This window comes from Carettochelys insculpta, chromosome 1 (assembly GCF_033958435.1).
Source record: "Carettochelys insculpta isolate YL-2023 chromosome 1, ASM3395843v1, whole genome shotgun sequence".
Lineage (NCBI taxonomy): Eukaryota > Metazoa > Chordata > Testudines > Carettochelyidae > Carettochelys > Carettochelys insculpta.
The window spans coordinates 218,072,334-218,087,726 of record NC_134137.1 but is presented as its reverse complement, the minus strand read 5'-3'; the positions used below and the strand labels follow the sequence as shown (position 1 = coordinate 218,087,726).

Below are 15,393 nucleotides of genomic sequence, written 5' to 3'. Positions count from 1 at the left end.
ACTGCCACCTGTTGTGCCCTCCACAACTTTGTGGCAGGCCACCAGGCGCCCTTCATGTAGGGCTAAGCCGCGGACTAGGGGGCTGGCTATGAGCTGCCGCCTGCTGCCCTGTGCCGTGAGGCACAGGGGGATGGGGTCAGGGTCCGGGATGCCCTGTGCCAGGCCTTCACACAGGGCCAGCCCTGACCCCCCAGCCACACACCACACCACCCTGCACCCCTCACAGTCTCCTACCACCACCACACCACCGAGAAAACACCACGAACATGGGCTAGGGTGAGAATGGGAAGCTTTAATGGGGGAAATAAACTAACCTGCAATACTGAATGGAATGTGGAAACCTTTGTGTGCACAGGGGGACTGGTTGGCAGTGGGGAGGCAGGGACTTGGGTGGGGGACTGGACTGGAGATGAGGGGCCAGGATGGGGGTTGGGTCAGTTGGTTTGAGGTGCAGGGGGCTGGGAGCCACATCAGCCACGGCCACCCCTAACGCCTCAGGACCGGGGTCCCCTGCAGGGCTATGACAGGGCCGGGGCCACAGGGAAGTAGGGCTGGGGTGGGGTGCCGTGGGATGTGCCCCCACGGGGTAGACAGGAGAACCCGTCTCCATCAGCAGCCACCGGGCCAGCTCAAGCCACTCAGCCGGCGACAGATCCACCACATGTCGGGAGGCAGCTGGAGGGGTGGTCGCAACTGCAGGGGTGGCCGCGGGACAGGCTGGTGAGGGGGCGGGAGGCTGGCTGAGGCGGCCAGCCAAGGCCTGGAGCACAGAATCCATGCTGTTGGCCAGCCTCACCCCTACGTCCCGCTCCACCTCCAGCCATTCCTGCAGCATCCCGGTCAGCTCCCGCACAACTGCCTGGTTGGCGGCCACCTCCTCTTCCTCCACTGTGGTCTCCGAGAGGATGCGGGCTGGGGTGATGGGCGGCCTCCCAGCATTCCGCAACTGCAGCCCGTTCAGGACTGCAGGGATGGCCAGCTGGCAAGGGACCTGTGGAGACAGGAGGGGACAGACCATGAGTGCTGGCTCCTGATGCTGGGGGCTGGATCTCCCACTCCCTTGCCCCCTGCCCGGCCTCCCTGCTGCCTGATGGCCCGTGGGATCTCGGATGCCCAAGGGTTCCTGCTTGGCAAGGATCAGTCCGTGCTCCCCCTTCCCCCATCCTCAAGTGTGTGGACTGTGGAACTATTCTGGGAGGGGCCCCGTCCCCATCCCTTGCGATGTCCCACTCGCTCCAAACATACTGGCTGTGACCTTCTGGGGCTTGGACGAGGCCCAGCTCAATGATGCCCAGTTGGTGTTCTGGAGGGGAGGGTGATGACAAGGTCCTGTCGCTGGAGCCCCCGTCATCGCCCTCGGACTCAGTGGGCTGGTCTTCGCATGGGGGGCTGGTGGTGCCAGAGGGTCCTGCCTCCTTGCCGCTGTCCGTTGGTGGGGGAACGAGGTGTTCACTACGTGCTGCAGGCTGGCCACCTCCCTCGGCCCCAGGAGCCTGTGCAGCTCCTGGTGGTGGGGGCAGTGGACGGGCCGTGCCCCTGACCGGCCGGCAGCATCACGGGCCTTGATATATGCCTGGCGCAGCTCCTTTACTTTAATTTGGATGCTGCTACCAGGCCGGTTGGGGTGTCCACGGGCAGTGAGACCACTGGCCAGCCGGTAAAATGCCTTGGCATTGCACTAGCAGGTTCCAACTTTCCGCAGGATCTCCTCCTCCCCTCACAGAGCAAAGAGTTCCTTAAGCTCTGTCTCTGTCCAGGGGGGTCCCCTCCTGGCACCGCCCTTGCCTGTGCCCTGTGATTCCTGAGACCCCTCCTCTGGAGCCCCCAGAGGGGGAGGGGGGTCCTGTCGTGCAGCCATGGTGGGTAGTGATACTGATTTTAGTTCTAAAATACCATATTTTGCTAGAATTTGGTATGGGTAACTACACAAAATTGTTCATTCACGAACTGCAAAATCATCCTTTAAGCTTTTATTATGATTCTTCTTGATCATTCCTTATTGCATGTGTAGCTGATGTGTTTTGGCACTGCTGATATGTCTCAGGTGAACTACACACGTGTCCATATTATCAATAAATTCATCAATCCATCTCAGGAAAACAAATATCAGATGGAAGAAGAGGAAGATGGGAGAGGACACAGATCAAGCATATGGTGTCAAATTCTGTGGTAACAATCTATTTGGCTTCAATTCGCTGCACAGCCTGCAAATTGGGGGAAAAATGGTCTCCAATATGTGCTAACAAGGAATGTTTCAACAATTTCAAAACTTGTTTTAGTCAGGAATTGATTTAAGCTGGCCATTTTTTTTTTTTTTGTAAAGTTTCAGTTCTGATGTTTTGACATTTTGCTGGGAAAACATCGCATCAAAAAAGTCCCAACCAGCACAAGGTGAAAGGACATAAGTTAACAGAGAGGATGTGTTTTATGAAAGCATCACACTGTTATGTCTGTAATAAGATCCTGAAGAACATAACAGTCCATAACAAAAGGCACACAATGTTTTATGTTTATTAAAAAAAGTGTAATGATTCCATGCACAAACAGGAAAGCATATACTTCTAGCTCATAATAAAATAACAAGCATTTATTTTAATAAGACTGACAATAGATTAAGAACAACAACAAAAAGGGCTCCTTGGGACAACATGCTCTCTCTATCGCTGAGTTATTTTAGACAGCGAAAGTGTTTACGAATGTAAACTACAGTCCTGTTAAAAGAAAAAAAAGTATCACAAGTTCTTTGTTATGGACTCTATAGGTAAGTAGGTGGAGACTCATGAGAGCATGGCATGCCAAGCCAAATAAAAGTCACAAATAGAAATATTTTTGAATCAGACTCAGATTATGAGTGTATTAAAATATTTTAGTATTTCATTATATTTTAACCATTTAATGAATCAAGAAACTTTTTGAGTTAGAGTCAGTTTATCAGTTAGAATCCTGGCCACCACTGCTACTGCGGCAGCAGCTGGAGCCCCAGGCAGCAAAATGCCTCTCCTCCCTAGTGAGCCCTGAGCATGACCCTGAGCGCCCGCAGTGATTTAAAAGGGCCCAGGGCTCAGGCCACTGCCACACTAGCAGCAGCAGAAACTGCCCGGAGTCCAGAGCTCTTTTGAATCATCAGACTCCAGGGCAGTTGCGCTCTCCCTCCACTCCCTGTTGGCATGCCTGATTGTGAGTGGACTTGTAGGCTCTAAAGTTTTACATGGTTTTCCTTTTAAGTGCTGTATGTTAAAAAATAAAAATAATAAAATCTGTAAGGAACACTTTCATAATAAAAATTTCACTAAAGTTCCTCTATGAAGTTAACTGAAAAAAGCCACTTCTTTTATCTTTCTCAAGTGCAAATATTTGTAATAATAATAATAATAATAATAATAGTAGTAGTAGTAGTAGTAAAATAAGCACTGTACATTTTATATTCTGCATTCTAACTGAAATCACTAAATAAATTGTAAAATGTAGAGAAACATCCAAAATATTTAATAAGTTTTAATCAGTATTTTATTGTTTAACAATGTGATTAAAACTGTAATTACTCACTATTATTGTTTTAATCGTAATTAATTTCTTTTAATCAGGTGAGTTAAGTGCGTTTAATCAACGGCCCTACGTCCAATATATTCATTTTACTAGTGATCATATATGTATGCTGCATCTCATCAATAAGGGAGGACTCCCAGGTTTTGATGTGCTAAAACACTCACTTTTTGCCCTGGCTGATTGTTAAGATAGCTTATCACTTGCCCAGGACTGAATATTGTCCATCCTGGGAGTAATGGCATTGTAATATAGAAAATGAAATTCCACATTTAATGGGGGTGCGGTATTTTTCTGGCCTTTTATTTCTTTAAGGGTGCTGTTTCAATAGGCTGAGTACCTTGGTCTGTTAGAAATAAGCCTAGCAAATAAACAGTGCAGGAGATCAGGTCCACAACGCATAATAATACCTAGCTCTACAATATATACCATTTTCTGGCTCTTCAGTTTTTCATGAGAACATGGCCACCTTATTATGATGATGCAATATCAAATGCTTCATTCGTCCAAATTTGGACCGCCAAAGTTATTGAATGCATATTAGCCCAAATTAATTCATATAACACCTCTACTGTGGCAGCATGTTTAACTGTGCATGCCACATATTTTATAGGTAAACTGTTTTGAGAATGTGTTGGCATGATGAGAATTCACCTGACAGTTGCCAAATGAATTATTTTTTTTTAAATAAAAGATTTTTCTGAACACAGGTATGAATTCTGATGTTTAAATATAAATTATTTTCCCATTACACTGAATTGACTTTCACCTGGGGGAAAAAAACATTTAATGAGAAACAAAGGGGCATCTCATTTGTCTGGGCCTGCAGCTATCATTAGCCAGCCCCCCAAAATCCCAAAGCCATATACAATCAATGCAAATGATAACATTCCCATCATCTGGGGTATTTATTTTGCCTGAGAAAGTGCTAATATGCTATAATAAATAGCATGTTTTCCTGTGTGAAAAATACCACTGAACTGTAATACTTAATGGCATGCATTTATCAATCTCATGCCTCCCTCATAACTCAAAATACAGCCTTGCCATATACATCAAGCAAAACATCATGGATTATGACATGACAGAAGCCATGTGCAACACCAGACCCTTCACTATCTCAATAAGTGAATGATGGATAATGCGTATAAACCAGAATATAGATCATCTTCACCCCCATTACCCACAGCCTATCACCCAGCCATATATGTTGGTGATTTCAATAGACAGCTGCTGTGGAGCTACAGCAGTAGCAGTGCGGCCAACAGCCACCACATACCTAGGACAAGGTGTGCATGGGGGAAGCAGAAGGTGGGAGCTGGTTCTGTGCAGCTAGAAGGTGCAGAACCTTGGGTAGAAGGGGGTGGAGCCAAGGGCAGTCAGCCCTTAGTGCTGCCCAGACTGCAGCATGCCCACCTCCAGCCCCAAAAGCCAAGCGCCATGGCAGTTGCCCCTCTTGCCCTCCTCTCACACATGGGATTGATGAAACTCACACTGACTTTAACAGGAAAAAGTTATGCCAACAGTATTTGAGAAAGTACCAACCTAGTGATCTAGTTTTTTGTATTCCAAAAAGCGATCAGGAATACTGAGTCACGACAATCTCTCCAAAATACTGTAAAGATAATTCTAGAGCAATAATATAAGAATGGATTTCTCATCTAACACTATGAGATGCCTATGAGAATATCAGGAAACAAAAATGAGACTTTACAAGACTCTGCAAGCCATTCACAATCCAGATAAGAACCAAAATCATGCCATAAAGCTTTAAAAAATAGAACTAGCAAGTAGTAATAGAGAGCACTATTTCCCTGTGACAGGGCTGTAGACTGACACCAGTTTATGAGATCTCCGTGACAGACACAGTTTTAGGAAGGCAAAAAGCCAGTCACTGGTATCAAAAAGATTGAGAAACACAGATCTAATGGTGCTCTCACGCTTTGAGATGTTCATCTTGTAAGTAAAGCAATTTCTACTAACTTTTGTTTGAACAAAGATGATTTTCATTAAGACTTTAAAATAAACACTCCCTTATTTCTTTCCAGTCACAGTGTCAGCAAAACCATATAGCCTGAAAGGATTCTCAGAAACTGATATTAAAGTAGTTTAATATCCAGCAAAAACTGCAATATGGACAAGACATTACATCATGATCCCATGTGCCACTAAAGGCAAAGGCAATATATATAATATGAGAGCACATTTAGAGATAAATTGAGTATTTTATTAAAATTGTCAGCAAATTTTATGAGCTCAAGTCATAGACTGCATGCAAAAGAAGAAGGAGCCCTGACATGGGACAGCAAATCCCACACTCCTGGAGGCTGGTGTCCTGCATTTGCCATAGGGCAGGGTGGTTATTCTGCAATTATGGGAGTGGAAAACAAAAATGTCAACTGTAATTTCTGATTGTTTCTTAACACTGGACATCCAGATGGTCTGATGCATAGAGACGAAGACAGACAAGAAATCAGCATGAATCATTTCATTCAGTAAGATAAATCTAGTTTAAGAAGCACAAAACATGCATTATTGAATGTGCAGAGATTTTTTCCAATCTGACATAAGGGCTGAGGCTCAAAAGAGAAGCATTTGGAGGATACTGTTACTGTAAAATTATAAAAGCTGCATCAGGTGGACAGTGAAGACAATGGATATTAAAGACCTCTTTACAAGGAAAAGTAAAAACTGCTTCTGATTACTTGTGAAATTTTGCTAACACCTAAGCACATGGGGTTTTGTCAGCACAGCTGAAAACAAATCTAACTTCTGCCCAGAACATTAGCCAACCTAAAAAATGGTGCTGGAAGCACAAACTGTGTTTCCAGACCACACACACCAATATACATAGCTGATTCAACAAAACCAAAGGAATTTCAATTTTAACATCAGCCTGTTTACAAGAAAAAGTTTAGAATCCAAATAAAGACCAAAATTGTAAATGGATGTTATTCATGTTAAATAAACACATAATAATTATATATGCAAGCATAGGCTGCTGTCAAGTGCAAAGAGGCAAAGAAGCAGGAAAAAGGGAATGAAAATATGCAGGATAGTGGAAACCCAGAATATAGTTCTCCCCAAATGCACAGAAAACAGATTAAGGGGAAAAATAAAAGGAGTATGAATATTACAAGACTAACTGCGGCAAAAGGTTTCTTTGGCTCTACAGAATGATGACTCAGAGAGAAACAGCTGTAAAGTAAAAGTTAATGATGGCACTGATCAAATAACGTACACTAGGACCAAAGAGTTCAGTGACACAGAGAAGAAATTACTGGTACTAACTAAAGACTCTTAACATTCATGACTTCAGCAGACAATATTTTACAACAGGCTCATATGCAAGAATTTCAGAGGTTTTTGAACTTTTTTGTAAATGTGGAGTGCAATTTTTTTAAATATAAAGGAGTGGAAAATAGTCATGCAATGAGCATGCATAAAACGGTTAATAAAAAGTTTGAGTGGAAACACCGAATAGTAAGATGATTTTGTTATAACATACTAACAATTTATAAAGTAATAAAGATTTTATAGAAATTACCTTCTGTGATCTTGCTGTAATGTCATAAGTGAAAAACAATATTCCAAAATATTCATTCCCCCTGCCTTCCCTTCCTGTTGCTAGTGTTCAAGGCATGCTGGGAAACTTAGTCTCTTCCTTGTTCAAGGGCAACCTTTCTAGACTGGGCCAAACAAGGAAATACAACTCCCAGGATGCCTTGGGTTAATATCACAGGTGTATAATACCCTCAAGTAGTTAGACAAAGATACCTGAAATAATGAAAGTAGAATGTGGAACACTGAGGAACTTATGAGAAGTCCTGTAGCACCTTACAAACTAACAGATAGTTTGGAACATAAGCTTTCGTGGGCAAAGACCCACTTTGTCATATTCAATATAGAATCTCCACAGGATTTCTCACTGTTTTTGTGGATGCAGACTAACATGGCTACCCCTCTGATATCTGAGGAACTTATAGGGAAAATGGCATGGGATGATCTCAAACGTGTCACAAGATTATACAAATAGTGATAAATGTAGAGCACTGACTGGAAGAGGACTCACAATAACATCTAGATCTTCTAGGAAGTGATCTGGATTCACTTTAAGACCATCAAAATGTTTATTTAGCTTCCAGATGTAATGTGTTTTGGCGTCCTACGGTAAAAGTTCCTCTAGTAACAAAATACAGAATCCTTGTTAATAAGCAAGACCTACACTTTTTTCATCCCCTTAAGTACTATAGCTCACCTAGCAAGTCAAAGTTTTTTCAATATATATAAGCTTTTTAAGGACTAACTCTTGAAGGCTACCAGCTAGTTAATACTGACTAATCTCACTCATACATTACAATTATCTTATACTTCCACCTCCTTCTAGCATGGCTGCACCAGTTTTGGGGGAGGAGAAACACCCTCACTTCAAAGGAATGACTTTCCTGCACCAACTAGCAGACAACTAGATGGTATGAATGGGAACAAAGCTAGAATCCTATGCTCGGGACAGGCCTACACTGAGGGAAAATGTCAACTTAAGATATGAGAACAACAAAAAGTCTTGTGGCACCTTATAGACTAACAGATATTTTGGAGCATAAGCTTTCGTGGGCAAAGACCTGCTTCATCAGACGCGCTCATGCAAGAGTGCATCTGATGAAGCGGGTCTTTGCCCACGAAAACTTATGCTCCAAAATATCTGTTAGTCTATAAGGTGCCACAAGACTTTTTGTTGTTCTCGAAGCTACAGACTAAAACAGCTACCCCTCTGAGACTTAAGATATGCAAGTCCAGCCACTGGAACAGCGTAGCTAGAGTCGACATACCATAGGATGACTTTCTCTGTCATCCCCACAGCAGGAGGTTGACAGAAGAAACTCTCCCATCTACTTCTGTTACTCCTCACAACTGCAAGGAGTACTGGGATTGATAGGGATGCCCTGAACATTCAATTTAGAGTGTCCCCAACAGACATGCTAAATCAAACTCCAGAACATTGACTGCAGCACCATCCATCTTCTGCTGAGAGTAGACAATCCCTCAGCAAGCTCAGCATTCTTGCAAGATCCTTTACAAGAATATCCCGCCCATGACTGCTAGTAAGTAATTTAAAGCCCAGCATCAGAGAGCTCAGTGAGCATAGAATTCTGGCTTTGTTCCTGTTCATACCATCCAGTTATCCGCTAGCTGGTGCAGGAAAGTCATTCCTTTGAGGTTAGGATGCTTCTTCTCCCTTCTCTGCAAAAACTGGTGCAGCAGTGCTAGAAGGAGGTGGAAATATACGATAATTGTAATGTATGAGTGAATTCTAAGTAGTGAATTTCACCAGAATGTGAAGGAAAGTTGGTTGTTAAAGCTATGACAGCAAGAGTGCTGCTGTTACAGCCTGCATAGAACCAAATTTTGGGGTATCTGGGAATTAACAGCTTCAGTTCTGTAGGCGTTCTGGTATTCCTACAGACCTACTAATTCCAGCATAAATGAGTTATTTTGTTCATTGCCCTCAAGAGTCAGAGTCGCCAGACTTTGGAAATCTGATATAATTTCCATGCACACACAGTGAAATAGTCTCTGGAGGGGTAGCTATGTTAGTCTACAAAGTGAAATAGGCAGCATTTTTACTGCTAACTGAACAATTTTAATTCCCTATCCCATTTTCTCTCACACTCCTGTTGCACAACTCGGAAAGTATGGAAGGATTTTGTTATTGATACTGTGTATTGCCAATTAGTACCACCCAGAGATTTTGTAGGGTGATGGACAGACTCTGCTTTTTTTCCTCTGTAGAATACATTTCAAATCCTAGCAGGTCAATATTAGATATTAACTCTTCCTACTAAGCAATAATTAATCTAGTACTGTATTAACATTCTGCTACAAAAATTATGTTTGATACAGAATGTTTTGTATTCTCAGCAAAAACAGGCATTAAGAAATTAGTCTCAGAAACGTAGCTGTATTGCTCTATATTTTCACAAAAACAAGCAGCCCTGTAGCACCTTAAAGACTAACAATATTATTCACAGTAGGGTCTTGACATTCGCAAGGGTTCAAAGTTGAGAACCCTCGCGAATGTTGAGTTTTGCAAATAGCATTTTACCCCATGGGGGAGACAGTAATCTTGACAGGTGAATTGCCTGGACCTGCTGCAGTAATGGCAGCTGGAGCCGAGTGGCTCTTTCCCTCCCGCTTGACAGGGAGATTGTCTGGACCTGCCATGGCTACAATGGCTAGAGCTGAGCGGCTCCTTTCTGTACCCCATGACAGGGGGATCACCTAGTTCCAGCAGCACCCAAGAGCTCAGGCATGCCTGCTGATTGTGAACGAGTGAGCTCAGGAGCCAGGCAGAGGGCAGCAGCTTCCTCAGCCCAAAGCAACCTGGGGCTTAGGAGCAGAAGCAGAAGCGGGGTGGGAGCCTCAGTCATCTTGGGCCGCCCTGCACAGGGAGCCTGAGCACCAAGGCAGCCTCTCCCCACTCAATCACCCCTGTCCCCAGGGTTGTGTTGCACCTGTCAGGCGCTGGGGCTTCTGCCACTGGCATGTAACACTCAGCATCCTGCCAGACAGCATTCCAGCTCCATGAGGTCTTGTCTAGCAGAAAGATGACACCCAAAACAGACAGAAGACCTAGTGCTCATGGGGAAAGTGCTCCTGAAGAGAAAAGGGCCAAGCATGTGAATACCCTTGAAGTGAAAATTGAAATTTTAGACTTAAGGAGGGGACTCACTAACTCCGAAGTTGGCTGTCGGTCTGGCAGGAACAAGTCCACGATACGCTACATCAAGAAAAGGGAAAAGACCATTTGTGACTCAGTGGCTACGTCTACACGTGAAGCCACGTCTACACGTCCTCCAGGGCTGGCAACGTCGATGTTCAACTTCGACGTTGCGCGGCACCACATCGAAATAGGCGCTGCGAGGGAACGTCTACACGCCAAAGTAGCACACATCGAAATAAGGGTGCCAGGAACAGCTGCAGACAGGGTCACAGGGCGGACTCAACAGCAAGCCGCTCCCTTAAAGGGCCCCTCCCAGACACAGTTGCACTAAACAACACAAGATACACAGAGCCTACAAATGGTTGCAGACCCTGTGCCTGCAGCATGGATCCCCAGCTGCCGCAGCAGCAGCCAGAAGCCCTGGGCTAAGGGCTGCTGCCCACGGTGACCATAGAGCCCCGCAGGGGCTGGAGAGAGAGCATCTCTCAACCCCTCAGCTGATGGCTGCCATGGCGGACCCCGCTATTTCGAAGTTGCGGGACGCGCAACGACTACACGGTCCCTACTTCGACGTTGAACGTCGAAGTAGGGCGCTATTCCTATCCCCTCATGGGGTTAGCGACTTCGACGTCTCGCCGCCTAACGTCGAAGTTAACTTCGAAATAGCGCCCAGTGCATGTAGCCATGACGGGCGCTATTTCAAAGTTAGTGCCGCTACTTCGAAGTAGCGTGCACGTGTAGACACGGCTAGTAGCAGCAAGTGCTCCAACCACAGCTAAAGTTACCCATGATGTGCGAGATAAAACATTATTAAAAACTGAAAGGGTACTGAATACATGGATGGAAGATATGAATAGAAAATGAGTGCCTGAAAGCAGAGAGCTTATACAAGCATTTTTGTGTGGCAGCAGATGGCGAAGGAAGTAGTGAAACTACAAAATCGAAGTTTATTGTGAGTAAAGGTTGGCTCAGTAAATTTAAAAAACATTTCTCACTACATAACACTGGGTTAACAGGCGAATCAGCATCAGCGGACCACAAGGCTGCAAAAGCATTTCCTGCCATGCTAAAGAAGCTAATAAAGCAGAATGGCTACAGGCCAGAACAAGTTTTTAATGCTGATGAAACTGACTTATTTTGGAAAAAAATGTCTACGCGGACATACATTTCCAAGGCAGAGAGGCAAGCATCAGGGTTTAAGGCAGCCAAAAAGCCTGGCATGATCTTCATCTAACTCTTCACCTCAAGGGCCAACAGCAGTCTGAAATGGCCCCTCATTATTAGCAGGGGGTTGGACCTGCTGCCTTCTCCTGCCTTGGCTGCTTCTCTGACACCCTGGTATCCTCAGACCTTGTCTCAGGACCTGCAGCTTGGGACTTGCCTGGCCAGAAGTCCCCTGGCTCACCCAGCCTTTTCTCAGCAGTGCTCGGTCCTCGGTACACAGCTCTAGCAGGCAGCTAGATCCCTCTCCCTCCAGGGCTGGTGCAAGAGTGTACTCACGCTGGCCAGCCATCTTTTTCATCCAGCCCTCCTGGGCTCTAATCGGCTGCCCCAAGCTTTACCCCTAATCCATTCCAGGACAGTCTTCTCCCAGGGCTATTTTCAACCCTTTCTCTACCAATGCAGCGCAACTGCCCTGTCAGTCAGTTATAAAGAATAAGAGAATGTTAAGTAGCCACCTCACTCAGGGAAAAAAATAGGTTTCTAAGCTTTAAAGATGGTCTTTGAAGAGATGTTACAGACATGACGACGTAACTGCTGCTCAGTTGTTGTAACTCAAACTGTTGCATCCCCAGTCAGAGAAAACGTATGCATGTTTTACCTGAAAATACCCTATCTGAAGAAACGAAGTCCATGGATCGATGATCTTGGGCACTCTGCAGAATGCAGTCTGAGAGGATTAGTCTGCCTCCATCACAGGCAAGGAAGGTTTGGCTCCATGACTGGGATGCCATCAAACTGTGTCTGCATCTCCAGCTGCAGAGTAAATTTGAAGAAAAACAAAAGAAGAGAAAAAGGACTGAAGTATCCAGGCTGCCAGATTCTGCACTTATTGACTAGAAAGTGTCATTTTCTCCTCCGTCCTTGGGACTCTCCATATCCCCTAGTCAGCCATTCAGCATAGGGCTTGGCAGAGAAAGCTAAAAAGAGAGGTAAAGCTTGATGTTGTCTCCCTGCACCTCCTCCTCAGATTAAGCACCTGCATAGTGTGGACCCATTCTGTGGAGACCTAGGCCCCTCTCAAGTGCCCAGAAAAGGGCACAGTTTCCAGAAGTACTCCTCCACGATGAGAACTGGAAACTGCAAGTGATGGCTTTGTCTCCTCCCTCCAGACCCACAATATCACAGGGCAAGGGAAACCTCCTACCCAACCGCTGAAACCTGTGCTCACAGCCATGTCCACTGACTGCAAAACAGCCAGCTCTCACTACCACCTCACTGCTGCAATAGCAGGGCTACTAACAGAGATCAAAAGAGCAAGTATGGAGAGCTTGGTGAGGGCCCTTAAAGCCAACCCCTTCTGCCGTTCTACAGCACATGCCCCCAACTTCACCCCCAGCGTCACCACAGTGCAGCCTCTCAGGTCAGCAAGCAGGCCAACGACTCCCTCTGACCCTCCAGGATTGGAGCCTGATGTCCCTGTCACTACCAGGCCATGCTCAGGAATCTCTGTTGTATAAAGCATGAGTCCCTAAGTGAACCCAGTCCAGCACAAGCCTTCAGTCCAAAGAACTCTTTTTCCTAGGACAAGAAAGCTGGAATACGCAGTTTACCTCAACAGGATGTCCATTTTATCACCTAAAAAACTTTGGACTTTTATGGAAATATTCGGCACTCCCCTCCTCAACATGCCTTGCAAGAGTGGCTTTGTTTCTTCCCCAACCAATCTACAACGTGTCCACTGCTGTAACTGACTAGCAGCCTATGAGCCAGAATGGCTTTGGGATGCCTGAAGCAGTTGGATTCGCTGGGCCTTTGTCACACTTCAGGAGTGAGATGATATCCAATAATCACCATTGCCCATGAAACTACCAGCATTGCATTTTCTTTTTACTCAGACCCAGGGATATCTAGTCGCTAAAAGCTTCTATTCAGCAATTCCATTCTGCTCATGCTACTCCTCACTTACCATGACCTGAGCTGTAGAGTGGTGCTGTAACAAAGCTGAAGTGACAAACTGCATTTTTACTGAAGAGCTTCATAGGAAAAATTAAGTGAATTTTGTCTCTCGCTATTGGGACTGTAAATCTTGTGACGCAGCCATTTGATTTTATAAGGAGTCTTTGGGAATTGCCCCATCCCTTCCTGCCCAATATCCAAACAGATCAGACAATGAAAGATGCAGACCAGGAAGGATATGTTCCAAGACCCTCCAGCCCATTATGGCTACTGACTGCACATAGAATGACTGGAGGAACAAAATGACTAAGAGCAAGATGAAGGAATAGGAGTGGACAGAAAGGACGCTTGAGAACTGGAAACAGGGCAGAGAAGGGCACTGAGAAATACACTAGCATGTTACAGCTCTGCTCAAGACACAAAGGTAGAATGTTATAGAGCTAGATGCCTAAAAACCTCAGAATACTGCTGCTTTTCCCTTTGATTGTAAACTCCATGGTCACTGTTCCCTTCTCCCACCCAATATAACTAATGGATGAACCATTGCCCCCTACCACTCCACTCCAGAGGAAAGGCAAAAAGAACCAGGACTGAAAGATCATCCAACAAGTCCAGTGCACTGTTTATTTTCAATGTGAATTTAAAACTTTCATGTTATATAAATAAGAAAATATTGGTTTCTTGTTTAATAATGCTGCTAAATTATTTTAAACATTTTATTTGAACTTTAAGTTCATGGCTTGTTCAGTTACACCCGACATATTTTCAGAACAGGCTATGTGTATTGATTAATTTGGGGTCTTTCCACCTCAAGCAGCAGAGCAGGTTAGGATGTCAAGGCCACTGGCCGGTTCAAGGCTCCTGACACTGATCAGACAGTGCGGGAAGGCTGGCTGAACCGCCAAGAGTTCTAAGGGTACAAGGGTGCCAGCCACTGCACATGGGCCAATGTTCACAAAGGCATGGCACTGGGGGGCATAGGAGGTTGTCTGAAGTTAGGGAACCCTGCCCCATTCCAGGCCTTTAGCTGGAGCATTTGCTAACCAGTGACTGGGGTTGGTGGGGCATCAGCTCTTGTCCAAGTGCTACCATCACTGCTCCTGGGGGTAGAACAGTCTGAGCAATTAGAGACCATGATTGGGGCACTGGGGATTGACAGCACTGGGTGGATCGATGTTGGATCTCCGTCAGTCTATGTCTTACTCTCTGTGACTAGTACTGGGCCTGGAACAGGACTGGAGCTATCTCAGACCAGCTGCTGTGAAATGTCCCCAAATATGGCAATCCCCTTCTCAGAAATCAATGGTAAGACAGTGACTTTGGTCTTCTGATCAGCCCTGACATCTGAACTGAGCCCTAGGGGTCAGTCTCAGTGCTCTTGCTAGGGGATACATGCCTCAGGGCCTCTGCAACAGGTTACTGATGAGCTTTGCCTCAAATTCCACTGTTGGTCTCCCAAATCCCATGACCAATGACAGAGCTGCTGCACCTGCTGCTCTAGTTCTGAGCCATGACAGCTACAGCCAGGTGCATGGTGTTGGGACATGAATGGTGCCACTAAGAGAGAGATGTATGGGAAGGTCTCAAAGTAGGTTTACCCCGAGATCTAAGTACCACCAGCGCCAGCACGGGCAGCACTGGAAGCATCAGGATCACCTGAGATGCCAGTAAGTCTTCAAGTATCAGTGGCAGCAGAAGCGAAAAGAGGTCTGCACCGCTATCTGGACTCACAAGCAATGTGTGTGCGGTGGGGGGGGCGCGGGGGGCTGCACCACTCAACTTGAGCTGGGGGCCCAACTTCCGAAAGGGGGCATTGAGCTGCCTGGCATAGGTCTTGGTTTGCCCACAGCCCAGTCCTCTCTTTTGTGGGGAGTCAGAGACTGCCCTCCTCCTATTGTTTTTGACTTCTTGGCCTGAGATGCAGGTGGGAAATTGGAGCTGGGACCACAGACTGCGCTGGCAGGGCACTCCATATCGACACTGCAGTGCTTGGTGCTGAGTTGGACTTT

General features: G+C 45.6%; 1 protein-coding gene across 1 annotated transcript in view; it reads right to left on the bottom strand.

The window, feature by feature from the left end:
• The window catches only part of ABI3BP (ABI family member 3 binding protein), a 451,725-nt gene that overhangs the window by 421,636 nt on the left and 14,696 nt on the right, over positions 1-15,393 (bottom strand). The window contains exon 2 of the mRNA XM_074999360.1: positions 12,087-12,241. Within this exon, the coding sequence (XP_074855461.1) occupies positions 12,087-12,219 (133 nt within the window). The 5' untranslated portion in view covers positions 12,220-12,241. The remainder of the gene's footprint in view (positions 1-12,086; positions 12,242-15,393) is intronic.